The sequence below is a fragment of the Lygodium microphyllum genome, chromosome 12 (genome assembly GCF_053477565.2).
Source record: "Lygodium microphyllum isolate KBCC chromosome 12, Lygodium_microphyllum_v1.1.10, whole genome shotgun sequence".
In the NCBI taxonomy this organism is placed as follows: domain Eukaryota; kingdom Viridiplantae; phylum Streptophyta; class Polypodiopsida; order Schizaeales; family Lygodiaceae; genus Lygodium; species Lygodium microphyllum.
The window spans coordinates 63,571,091-63,585,195 of record NC_141146.1 but is presented as its reverse complement, the minus strand read 5'-3'; the positions used below and the strand labels follow the sequence as shown (position 1 = coordinate 63,585,195).

The 14,105-nt window shown below is 41.3% G+C and overlaps 1 protein-coding gene across 3 annotated transcripts in view; it reads right to left on the bottom strand.

Moving 5' to 3' along the window:
• LOC148027840 (aquaporin NIP1-1-like) overlaps positions 1-1,467 on the bottom strand; it is a 94,708-nt gene extending 93,241 nt beyond the window's left edge. For 2 of the 3 annotated variants that reach the window (XM_087689554.1, XM_087689555.1), the window contains exon 1: positions 976-1,467. In XM_087689554.1, coding sequence (XP_087545680.1) covers positions 976-1,251 — 276 coding nt within the window. In that variant the 5' untranslated portion in view covers positions 1,252-1,467. The remainder of the gene's footprint in view (positions 1-975) is intronic. The other variant, XM_087689556.1, reaches the window with a different exon arrangement.
• Positions 1,468-14,105: the final 12,638 nt, after the last annotated feature.

Here is a 14,105-nt window from a genome sequence, read left to right as displayed (position 1 = left end):
CTGGCAGAAAATGGAGTGGGCAGTAATATCAAAGACGAGCTGGCGGCACAACACAGGCTGGAAACTGAAGGCGACAGCTGTAGGATTGTTGCCAAATGCTGGGCAGCCTGAATCGGCAGTAAAATGCAAGGTGTCTGATGTCACACAGCAACTGCATAACTCCAGACAACTGGCAGCAATGGAGAATGCTGAAAACACAGCTGCAGACAGATCCAGAACAGGTCCACTAGCTGGCAACAGGTATTGGACAGCTGGGCAAGGTGTTTCTGGTGATGAAAATGCATGGGAAGCACTCCAGATCAGGTCCTTTGACAGGTAGACTGCACAAATAGCTGGAACTACACCGTGAACTAAGGTATCCACTAGTGAAGGGGTGCATACAGCAAATGGGCGAGTTGATGGCTGATGGTAGCTGGGTGCAACAATGATTGTGGTATTGCAATGCGCTCATGTGGGCTCTTATTTATAGAGGATTGGGTTTGCATCTGAGCTACTACCAAATGTGCTCTTGGGACTGGTTCAAAGAGACTTAATAATGAGCTAATAAAAACCCGAAATTTAGTAGCTTAGCACCCCCCTCTCAAACTGCCCAAAAGATACACAGAGGCTGGGAATCCCCCTTCCTCTCATAAGGACTATGCCTGAGACAAAATGATAAGTGAGTCTCTACCCCCTTTTCAATGTGTGAAGGTCCCACCCCAAAGCAGCAAATGAACCTACCAAGAGTAGACTACAGAGAAGATGGACATCTTCTTTTATATAGCCCGCTTTAAAGGCTTTTAAGATTTTTCTTTTGTTTTCTCTCTTTTTAGGGCCCGATCCTTCAGCCAGCTTGCTTCCGGACTTGCGGAAAGAGAAAACCTAGGTCTTTGGAGCTTCCGAATGGTGAATTTTCTTCAGCAGGGCTGATTACTCGCATCCAGACCGACTCATAAACACCATCTAGGACTAGGATAGAAGGAAATATGTCCATACCTGATGCAGCGATGCGCTAGCCGTCGTGGCAGCGCCATTCCGGGATCCCTTGTTGAACGAAGAGTTGATTCCAATGAAGCAAAGCAGAGTCCTGACATTCTTGAGAGCCACAGATTGGCCAGACCGACTCCCCCCTGACGAACGCACAGAAGAATCCCAGCTGCGCAGCAGACAGGTCGTGACACCATTGCTCGGACGGCAGTATTGCTGCATCTGCATCTTCCTCCATGACGCAAATCCACATGAAGGATTTCCTTTCGCGATATTGAAGTGCATTGCAGCTTAGTATAGTCTCCTAAGGTCACAATGAGCGAGGAATAGACAGAGAGCCCCGGTAGATCTGAAGCAAAGGCAACAGAGGCTTATCCAACCATACTGCTCGTGCATGACAACGTGCGCGCACATCCATCGTCCCAGCGCACGCAGGGAACGTTTACACAGAGTTGACCACCTCTCGATATCAGGCGATTGTGTCTTGACTCCGATACGTGGGGGCCAATATATAACTATCGTAATCATATTATCCGCGAATTGATCACATTTGCCTCCCAGAGTCCCACGCTTACATAGCCGCCATAGACATGTCCCCAATCCTTATAAAAACGAAAATTTTATTTTAATTTTTACTAAGCAATGCAACCTAAAAAAGAATGCCACTTCGTCTATTTTTAACCAATTTTCCTTTTTCTTTACGAGATTTTACAATAGCAAGTGATCACCTGAACAAAGATGCAAGTTGTCGAAAACAGCCGAATCTATTTAGCATATAATTCACGAATCTACCAAACCTGACTCCCAAGCCTACATGGTTGCCATAGACATCTCCCCACAGCTAACAAGTGCAATATTTTATTTTAACTTTTACAAAACAAAGTACCTTGCAACCTAAAAAAGGATGCCACTTAGTCTTTTTTCAACCAAATTCTTTTTTCATTATGGGATTTTACAAAAGCGAGTGGGCACCTAAAAAGGGATGATGCAAGTTGAAAAACAACCGAATGAGCTTAATAAGGGTGGATGTCTAACTGCTAAAGAATATAAAGAAGGATAAGAAGTTAAAGCAAACTTCATGAGCTGGCATTTAAGCATGAACTTGGAGGACAGCTTCATCCTATCTATAAAATGGAGGAACCATGCATCTCACGGTTTCAAAGTCATTCCTCACCCACCCGCAAGTATTTTGATTTTGATTTTGACAAGTATTTTGATTGATTGATAAAATGACAATTGCAACGATTCAACAACTCAATTTGATTTAATTCAATGATTTTTCCTTTGATTGTTGCGATGATCAAGGATAATCCCCTCACATAACTCAAAGACACAAGAGAAAAGAAGCACCGCCATAACTTCGTAGCTTGATGTTAGCCTCTAATAACCCAAATTCTGACCTCAACAATCTTGCCAAATGCCTCAAAGCCTCAACAATATAGATTTTCACAGACAATCCTTACGCCACCACCCAGCCTCCCTTCAAGAATATGAAATCTTTTACACACAAGGAATCATTTTCAATAACCCATTTGAAGAATCCATGTGAAAAGTGAAGTTCAAAATCCTCAGTGTACATAAACATGGAGAATCAACTAAAATTACGGAAACACAACCCTTGAAGCATTCTTAGCCAAAAAAGAAGCTGTAAAGCATTAATGTCCACATTGAAAAACTTGTCTATAAGAACTAAGGTTGTTTCCTTGTCTAGTAGTATGTGCTTATACGGCAGTCGACCAGTCATACGCCTGGAACTACTTCACACTGATCTTCGCTCCACAGTACCAGCAGCCTTACGACGTGATACACTGTCAGACGACCTGACATGCCACCGTCGTGACGTTGACACCGACTCAACATGCCCTTTGAGGTAGAAGGCTCTATATGATGTCCACTATCACAAAGCCCAATCTTGAATAAAGGCCTTATTTCTATCTAAGGTTTTGTCTTCTGTCCTTTTCCCAAGGTATTTGTTGCCTTTGCTGCCACGAAGAGAATTCGACTACAATATTAAGCAAACACATCACACTTTTATGTAGAAGAGGAGCATCGACGAACGAAAAGATTCTTCAAAGCTACATATGTTGATTTAACATTTAGAGATGACAACCTTTGCATCTAAAGCTGCAATGTAAACAATGTTTACATTATTGATATCCTCACTATAGGTGTGCCCCTCACCCCACAAAAAAAAATTGAAAGTTATTTACTCTGCAAAAATTTATTGAGGCACACTATAACGAAGAGAGTTAGGGATAAAATGCCAATCACACGATTAGGGTATACAATGTGTAAAGTAACTTAATTAAGGCATCCAAAAAATTAATGAACCAAGTCTCCACCTTCCTCACAATTTACATGCTCTCTTTCTCTCTCTTTTGCTTCTCTTCTCTCTCTTCTATAGTCTTCTCTCTCCTCTTTCTCTCTTCCTAGTCCTCTCCTTGACAAGATGACATTTCTCCTCTTCGTTGTTGAAGCCCTTGCCACTCGCGTACTCTTCACTCCTCAAAGCCCCCTGGGCTCTGATACCATGTAGAAATTACACGGCATAGCGGACAGAATCTAAACAAGGAGTAGAGAACACACAACAAATATGGGAAGAATAGAGACTACTTTAATTTCAAATAAAGTAACACAAAGATGGCTTTGTCCACCTATGTGCTTCTACTGTAAAGATTAAATCGCAATCCAGACAAATGATAGGTGAAGAGCTTAGAGTAGCTGGAAGAACTCTGACTAGGTGAAAGATAGATTGACAACAACTTTAGAGGGGTCTTCCTTTTAGAGCGTGTGAAGGGAGTCTGGTTGGCAAGTCTAACCATATTATGAACCTTCTCTAGTTGGCCAGGGAATATTCCAATGAATATTTCCTTTATTGTTGAGCCGAGGACCCACAATAAGGGCCCTTGATAGCTCCCACACCTTGCAACTCGATGTATTGTGCCTCGAGTTGCTACTAGCATAACCACTTTACCTAACCCAAAGGCTAGATTTACAAAGGTTACATTTTTGTCATCCGGTCACAAAGACCTCATTTGACATACAAGTTAGGACACAACCAACGTGCTCACACATGGCTTCTCCTCATAATGGGGACCTTACCATTTAAAGCATCATGGATCATTGGTGGCACCTTATGAGGGTGGGGCATTGAGCATATCTAACATCTTATCCATGGGGAGTGAAGATCAAGAAGAGAATGCAAGATTTCTCCTTGGAAATCCATGGCAACTTAAAGCAAGCTAGAGAGAGAGAGAGAGAGAAGGTCTTTCTTGAAAAGTAGTAATGGTTTTACCCTCATCTAACTCTTGTAGTAGTGATCTCCTTTATCAAAAATCCATAAAATTTGCATAAAACTTAGTGACAATCTCTAAGATAGCCTTGTTATCTCTAGATATACCATAGCTCTTGTGTGTCTTCAAAGAAAGTTGCTGGCTACCTTGGGGGGGGGGGGGGGGGGGGGGTTGTTAACTCTTGAATTTCTCCATTATTGTTACCAATACTTGGTGTACCTAAGTAATAGGATTTCTTGCTTTGAAAAGGGAAGTAAAATAAAATAAAGGAAGAAAGGACCAAAGCATGTAGCTTTGATGCCAATTATAAAGAAGAGGACTCATGAGATAGAAGGAAAGAGAGAAAAGACTATAGAAAGGAGAGAGAAAGAGTGAAGGAAGAAGGGCTACGAGTGCCAGCCAAGATGGAGAAGGGCTACGAGTGCCAGCCAAGATGGAGAAGGTGCATCATCTGGGACGGCAACATGGATGCTTGGATGTCATTTTGCAACACCCTACCCTTTGAGAGGAATAACCTCACCTACATGCCATATCTTAGAAGGGTCGGAGTGGACTTCAATCCAGATGTCCATGGCCGATATGATTACCCAAAAATCTACAATGTCAATGCCACTAAGCCCGTGGCAGTGCTCACGTTCTCTAAGCAGGACTCGTACACCTCAATTGATCACTTCCTCACCAAATTTAGCTCTTGCCCGGACCCTGCCTTCCTGACAACTTGTGATTACCTTAGACTCCTTAGAATATTATTAAGGCAAGAACCTACTCCACAAGGATACCACCTCCCGCCACTCTTTTTGATCTCAATGCTAGTATACATAGCTGCGCAATGGCTAGGCTAATGATGCGCGCTACTCTCTTGCCATCTTTTTGCATAGCCCTCTCAAAGGACATGAGCGACATCCATTTTACTAGCTGTAACATCCCCTTTTGTCCACCACCCCTCTTAATATTCGAATGAGCCTAAAAGGGTACATGCAGGGGAAAAGCTTTCTTAGTAGGTCCCTTAAACCCCCCACTCCTCCCTCTCATGACCACCACGATGACGAAGACTAGCTTCTCATCACAGTTTTTTTCAAAAGAAAAAAGTTGTAAACGCCCCGAACAACGTAGTATGCTTAACAATTATGATATTTGCTTGTTTTCGAGATTTAATAGAAAAGAGAATGAACACTTAAAGCTGAAAATGAAAATTACTCACAAAATTACAGCCATGAAAATGTAAAAGTAATGGAGACAAGATTGAGGGTTGAAGATGGGCAACCCCCCCCCCCCCGAAGGAATGTATTTCTGCTCAACCCAAGTCCCTTAGGGAAGAGCTCAGTTACAATCAACCTGAGAGTGAGAAGAAGTAATTCTCACTCTCACAAGATCATGCAAATATGTACAAACACACATGCATTATCTATTATGCAATGATAAGAACTGATTTCTTTACAGTATGAGAGAAGAAAAAGGGGAATTCAGCCTTTCTCCATCGTTGATCAGCAGTACATGGATAGGGCTTGCTTCTTGTAGTTAAAATGGAAGAAATAGCTCGAGAAGGAGGTGCTGTAATGAATTTACCGGCTTGCTGTCTTGTAAAACAGCAGTGATAGAAGAGGGAATATGGAGGAATTTGATAATGGAGAAGTGGGGGATGATGATGGGGATGGATGGGGCCAGTTTCTGGCTATCTGTGGGTGCTGTACATGAGTTTACAGCAAAGAAAAATGATGTTGAATGAAGAAAAACGAGCTCTTATTTATAGGAGAGGGGAGAGCTAGTACAAAAGGGGAAAGTGGAGTAGCACAAGACAAGTGTCGAGCCACATGTCATGAGATGTGACAAGTGGTGGGACACTTGGAAACTTGTGTGACAAGTGTCTTGACACTTGTCTCTTCTTTATGGCCTTCCTTTTTGGGTTGAATACTGTCAAGAATAGAAACAACCAAATTTAGTAAGCACAGTCAAAGTACAGAACTTACTATTTTTAGAATGACATCCCTATTTTTTAGGACTAGCATTTTTAGGCTAATTCGAGGCTCCTAAAATTTAGGGATCTCCTAGAATTTAGGGACCCCCCCAATATGGGTATCATATGAAAGCTTTTTCCGTGTACATCGCAAAAATGGTATCCGAATCTTCATGTGACTTTCCTATGCAAAGAAATGTGCATTTCAAGCTTTCAGCCCACACATGCACATTATACAAGCATTTCATGATCATGCCATCTTGTTGATTGTAACTGTTTGTTTTGGTGGATCTAGCCCACACTTCAAGGCATCAATCCTTTCTGTGTGCAAGTCTAACCCTGATATGCGTGAGTTCTAGTTGACCACTCATCAGTGGCCAGCTCCAATGCACTTTTCTTTATATCTAATTAGTGCAAAGGAAATAAATTTAATAAATCATTATATAGATAAATTAATGAAAAAGGATACAAATTCTGTTTCTATAGAGTTGTGACAGCCCTCTGGCTTTTATTCAGCTGTCCTCAGCTGAAAATCTTCTTGATATTGTTGTAGAATATTTGGGTAATCCTTCATGAATTTTTCATCTACCCACTGTGCATCTGTGGTGGGTAGATTCTTGAATTTTAGCAAGAATTTTCGTGTCACAAGGCCACTTCTCGTGGTTCGATCCTTGAGAAACAAAATCTTTTCAGGTTCCAAGAGTTGCTCTGTTTCTTCAACTTCTGGGGGATCTTCAGTAATGGGTTCCTTTGGTTCTGGTCCTATGTAAGGTTTTAGCAAACTTACATGAAAAGCATTGTGTATTTTCCAATGAGTAGGAAGCTCAAGTCGATAAGAAACTTCATTTATTTTCTCAATCACTTTGAAGGGTCCAAAGTATCTACTGGAGAGCTTTGGAAAAGATGAATTTTGACCAGAACCTTGTTTGAGCCTGCTTTTATCAAACTTTAGCAAGACATATTGACCTTTTTCAAAAGCCAAAGGTCTTCTTCGTTTATCTGCTTGCTTCTTTTGTCGCTCTTGTGCAACTTTGATAGTGGCTCGAACTTGATCCATTGTTGTTTTTAAATCTGAAGCAAACTCATCAGCAGCAAAAATCTTATCTTTAGTGCGAATAATTGGAGGAGGAATCACTTTACCCGGTACTATTTCATTTGGAGCTTTCCCTGTGGATGAGTGCACTGTATTGTTGTAAGCAAACTCCAATAATGGAAGATATTTCTCCCATTGTGACTTATGTTCACTAACATAAGCTTTCAACATATCCAAAAGAGTGAGATTCATCACCTCTGTTTGGCCGTCAGTTTGAGGATGAAAAGCTGAGGAGAACTTTAAAGTGGTTCCCAAATTCTCAAATAAAGCACGCCAAAAGTTACTTGTGAATTTGGAGTCTCTATCTGAAATGATCTCAGAAGGCATACCATGTAATCTGAAGATATGTTGAATGAAAAGTCTTGCAGCTTGTGCGGATTTCAATGTTTTATGACATGGAATAAAATGTGATTGTTTGCTGAATCTATCAATTATGACCCAAATCATATCATGACCTTGAGGTGTTCTTGGAATACCTGAGATGAAATCCATTGTGATAGATTCCCATGGATCTTTGGGCACTGGAAGAGGTTGCAACAATCCTGGAATCTTCTGCCTATCATATTTGGATTTTTGGCATACCAGACAAGCCTCAATGAAGTTATGTGTATCTTTTCGTAATGTTGGCCAATAAAAGTAGCGCTCAATTGCACTTAGAGTGGCTGCCCTCCCTCTATGCCCTGCATAAGGGGGTTCATGACTTTCTTTAAGCACCTTTTGTCGAACAGGAAGAGTGACACAAAGGCGATTGTTCATGAGAAGGTAACCATCTTTGATGGAATAATCTGGATGAGAACCTCCTTGCTGTAAATTTGACCAAATTGCTGCAAAATCAGTATCTTCATCATAAGTATTCTTCATCGTTTGAAAATCTTCATGATGAGCCACTGTAATAGTTGCAATGCGAGGCACTCTAGAAAGTGCATCAGCAACTACATTTTGTTTCCCTGGAGTGTACATAATTTGAAAATGAAACATAGACAAGAAATTTTCCCATCTTGCATGTTTCTCCTGCAAATGCTTTTGAGTCTTGAAATACTTCAAGCTTTGATGATCGGTTTTAATAAGGAATTCATTGCCTAAAAGATAATGTTTCCATATCTTTAAAGCATGAACCACTGCTAAGAGCTCCTTTTCATAAATATCATACATTTTCTCCACATCATTTAGACGGCGGCTTTCAAAGGCTACGGCATGGCCTTCTTGATTTAGCACTGCACCAATACAATCACCGCAAGCATCTGCTTCCACCACAAATGGTTTTACCAGATCTGGAATGATAAGAACAGGTCCAGAAGTAAGAGCTGTTTTCAGCCTTGTGAAGGCTGCCTTCTCTTTTTCCTTCCATTGGAAAGAGATCTTCTTCTTTGTAAGGTCATGAAGTGGAGAAGCCATATGTGCAAAATGCTTGATGAAGCGGCGGTAATAAGAACATAAGCCAAGAAACGATCGCACCTCATGTACATCACGACGATGAGGCCATTCTTGGATTATCGTGATCTTTTCAGGATCCATCTGAATCCCTTCAAAAGAGATGACATGCCCAAGGTAATTTATTTTATGCATGAAAAATTCACTCTTTTTACCATTTACCAAGAGTTGATTTTGTTGTAGTAATTGTAGAATAATTTCCAAGTGTTGATGATGATCCTCTTCATTCTTGCTAAAGACAAGAATATCATCAAAGAAAGTACCGACATATTGTCGATGCTCTCTAAAGATGTGCTCCATCATTCGATTAAAGGTGGCTGGTGCATTGGTTAATCCGAAAGGAACCACCAAGAATTCATAAAGACCGTATGAAGTGCGGAAAGCAGTTTTGTGTACATCTTGTGGTATTACCCTAATTTGATGATAACCACTCTTTAGATCAATGCGGCTGAAAACCTTTGAGCCTCCTAGACGATCCAAAATGTCGTCAATTCTGGGAATAGGAAACCGATTCTTCACGGTGATTTTGTTGAGGGCTCGATAATCAATGCACATCCTGAATGTGCCATCTTTCTTTTGAACAAGAAGAACCGGTGAACAAAATGGTGAGCTACTTGGCCTAATTAGCCCACGGTTGAGTAGGTCTTCGACTTGCTTTCTGATTTCTTCTTGTTGAGGACGGCTCACACGGTATGGTGCCATATTAGGAGGAGAACTGCCCGGGATAATATCAATATGATGGTCTTCTGGCCTTTCTGGGGGAAGCTGATAAGGAAGATCTTCCGAAAAAACAATCTTTATACTTTTCCAAGAGCTGAAGTTGCTCTTGGTTTTCAGCATTCATATTATCTTTTACATCAGTGACATAAAGCAGACAACATTGAACACAATCCTTAATTGCTCTAGAGACTTGCATATGGCTTACCATAGGTATGGTGTCTCCAGAAACTCCAGCTTGGATCTCGTACTTCTTGCCTTTGTTGGTGAGTTCTACCTTCTTTTTCTGAGAGAAGATGGTTGAATCTATTCTATGATTCCAGGGCATGCCAAGAATCACATCACAACCATCAAGGTCTCCGATACAGAAGGTATCTTCGTCACTGTAGCCTTGAATTTGAAACTTGAGCTTGCCAATGTAGGGTATCACAGTCTTCACTGTGTCACCTTCATCAGCATTTAAAGCTTGGCGAACTTCTGCTGGAGTGTCCATCTCTTCATTCTTTAATCCAAGCTCTTTAGCTAATTGCAAGGAAATGATATTTTCATTCGCCCCATGATCTATCAAGAATAGTGCTTGCTTACCTTGCAACTGTCCCCAAGCTTTTAATAATTTGCGCGTCTCTGGAGTGCGAGTTGTGTTTGCAACTACATCACTGATAGCATTGATTTTCACTAGCGACTTAGGCTTGTTGTCAGAAACCTTGCTTTGTCCCTTGTTTGGACATTGCTTCGCCATGTGACCTGTTTGTCCACATTTAAAGCACTTCCCTTCTTTCATGAAGCGTTGCTTTTCTTCTTCGGAAAATTGCTTTGCTTGTGGGTATAGATTGGAGCGAAATTGAGGAGCATTAGGAGGTGCATAGGGCTTCATCTTCTTTTGATTTGATGGCTGCTCTTGCCACTGTTTTTGTCCTTCATTTGGGGCTGAATACTCCTCATCATCAGCTACTCTCTTCTTATCATTCTTTTGGAATGATTTGTTGCCATTGTGCTCCATTTCCCATGTCTCAGCATGGTCAATGAGTTCCCTGAGACTAGAACAATGATAATGATTAAGAGCAGTACGAAGTTTAAAATGCAAACCTCCTTGAAACTTCCTAAGCTTTTCCGAACTGCTGATCTTCTTGAAATGTTGGACCTTCAAAAGTAGCTCCCAAAATCTCTTGGTATAGTCACCAAGTGACTCATTTTTCCTTTGCCAAAGCCGATCCCATTCCATTTTTACATCTCTTTTGAAATGAACAGGAAGAAATTGGCTTTGTATCAGGCGAACAAAGGACCGCCATGATTTTGGGGCAACATGATCATATTCCAACCCCGTCCACCAAGTATGGGCTAAGTCGGTTAAATGTAAAGCTGCAAACTTAATCTTTTCTTTTTCTTTATACTTGTCACGACCATACAAAATTTGAAATTGACGAATAAACTTCAAAAGAAGATCAGGATTTCGGGAACCATCATACATACTGAACTTGATCTTCTTTTCAAGTTGAGATAGTGACTTAGTCTTCTTCTTCTTCTTATGCCTTCGTCCATGCTCGGATATTGAGGTTGAAGATGATGAAGTGCTTGATGGGGATGAAGATGGAGACGAAGGTGAAGAATGTCGACGCCTTTGACGATGATGAGGTCTTCCACGAGAAGGGTGTGACTCTTCATTACTAGAAGAGGATCCATCAGAATAGGCGCCAGATGACTTTGAAGAAGAGGATGAGCTTCGACGCGATCTCTTTCTTTGTCTTGAAGTAGAATGGGACTGCCTCTTAGAAGTAGTTGGACTTCTTGATCGGCTCCTTTCATTGGTATGGCTTTGTCTCCTTGAAGTAGATGGGCTTCTTTCCTTGAATTCTTTGGGATTCTCAACTTTTTCTAGTTTGAGAAGTTGCTCACGAATTTGCTGATTCTCCTCTCTAAGACTTTGAATGGCTTAAAGGATAGCACTCGATTGATCCATTGAGACTAAAGAAAAAAAATATGCTCAAGCACTCAATGCAAGGGCTGAAAACAAACAACTTATAGTTGTAAGCACTACCAGTGTTGGGGGTGAGGACCAAGCCAAAGCTCTGATACCACTGTAAACGCCCCGAACAATGTAGTATGCTTAACAATTATGATATTTGCTTGTTTTCGAGATTTAATAGAAAAGAGAATGAACAGTTAAAGCTGAAAATGAAAATTACTCACAAAATTACAGCCATGAAAATGTAAAAGTAATGGAGACAAGATTGAGGGTTGAAGATGGGCAACCCCCCCCGAAGGAATGTATTTCTGCTCAACCCAAGTCCCTTAGGGAAGAGCTCAGTTACAATCAACCTGAGAGTGAGAAGAAGTAATTCTCACTCTCACAAGATCATGCAAATATGTACAAACACACATGCATTATCTATTATGCAATGATAAGAACTGATTTCTTTACAGTATGAGAGAAGAAAAAGGGGAATTCAGCCTTTCTCCATCGTTGATCAGCAGTACATGGATAGGGCTTGCTTCTTTTAGTTAAAATGGATGAAAGAGCTCGAGAAGGAGGTGCTGTAATGAATTTACCGGCTTGCTGTCTTGTAAAACAGCAGTGATAGAAGAGGGAATATGGAGGAATTTGATAATGGAGAAGTGGGGGATGATGATGGGGATGGATGGGGCCAGTTTCTGGCTATCTGTGGGTGCTGTACATGAGTTTACAGCAAAGAAAAATGATGTTGAATGAAGAAAAACGAGCTCTTATTTATAGGAGAGGGGAGAGCTAGTACAAAAGGGGAAAGTGGAGTAGCACAAGACAAGTGTCGAGCCACATGTCATGAGATGTGACAAGTGGTGGGACACTTGGAAACTTGTGTGACAAGTGTCTTGACACTTGTCTCTTCTTTATGGCCTTCCTTTTTGGGTTGAATACTGTCAAGAATAGAAACAACCAAATTTAGTAAGCACAGTCAGAGTACAGAACTTACTATTTTTAGAATGACATCCCTATTTTTTAGGACTAGCATTTTTAGGCTAATTCGAGGCTCCTAAAATTTAGGGACCTCCTAAAATTTAGGGATCTCCTAGAATTTAGGGACCCCCCCAATATGGGTATCATATGAAAGCTTTTTCCGTGTACATCGCAAAAATGGTATCCGAATCTTCATGTGACTTTCCTATGCAAAGAAATGTGCATTTCAAGCTTTCAGCCCACACATGCACATTATACAAGCATTTCATGATCATGCCATCTTGTTGATTGTAACTGTTTGTTTTGGTGGATCTAGCCCACACTTCAAGGCATCAATCCTTTCTGTGTGCGAGTCTAACCTTGATATGCGTGAGTTCTAGTCACAGGCGCCCAATCGGGTCATATAGGTGGAAGTGTGAACTATCTTTTCTCTAACCCACCGTGTGGGTCCACCATAACCTGTGACCACTCATCAGTGGCCAACTCCAATGCACTTTTCTTTATATCTAATTAGTGCAAAGGAAATAAATTTAATAAATAATTATATAGATAAATTAATGAAAAAGGATACAAATTCTGTTTCTATAGAGTTGTGACAAAAGTAAAAGGGGAAGAAGAAGAATAAGAAAAGAAGAAGAAGAAGAAAGACGAGAAAAGAAAGAGAAGAGAGAGGAGGAAAGGACAAGAACAAGAAAAGAGAGAAGAAAATCACAAGCAAAAGCAAGAAACTCATGAGTGCTACAGTCATTGCACCTATGGGTCCTCAAGTTAGGTGTGTTCTATGGCTTTTGTCAGTCGGGGCTCCATCACTAACCCCCTAGCCCATTTTGATCCCCCACTTCATGCTTAGGACACATAAAAGGTAGGGCACACCTAGGGAGGCCAACCTCGTCTATGGTTAGAATTGTCTCCCTAAGCTGCACCCACCACACCTCCCCATCGCATGAACTGGCTCCTCACACATGGGACAACACCCCCAGCTCTCAGTTCCACTAGCATGAACACAATGCACCACACGGTAAGGTAGTTGACACACCCCTAGGCCATGCACTTTTCTTCTCCTTGTAGACCCCTTCAAATGCCCCTAACCAACGACATCGGAGGCCTTGCCATACACTCAACCTCCACCATTGCCATCAATTGACAAGCCTCTCTCCCATGACCAACCTCCACAAGGCTCCATCATCAACTCACACGACCGCCCTTCACATCACCGAGCCTCACCAACAAAGACCCATAAATGCCATGGGGCTGGCACTCGTCAACTAGGAGCGGGGTAATGTTAACCCTGATGCGAGATGGAAAAAATTATTCAAATTCGAAATAAGGAATAATGCAGAAAAAGGCAGCCCGACAAACGAATAAGAGAGGACAGGCCAAAAGCGCAAAAGGTCAAGTCGAAGATGAAGACGCATTTTAAAATGCAAAGGCGTTACCAAAATTTTGTAAAAAGAGTGGCAGGCTCCCTCCTGTGCAAATTGTAAAATTTAGATAGGCATCAGTGAATGGTTAAGACAACTAGAAGGGAATAGGAAAAGAGGACATTGGCAAGATGCACGATCATGTAAAAAAGGGGATGTGTGCCCAAGGGATTTAGGGCTTGTATATAAACTTAAAAAGTGATGAGAAGCTCATTCTTTGGTGTGTGGCTAAAGTGACTTCTTCTTTCTCTCTTCCTCTCTTCTCTCCTTCTTGCTTGTGTGTGCTTGTGCTTGAGAG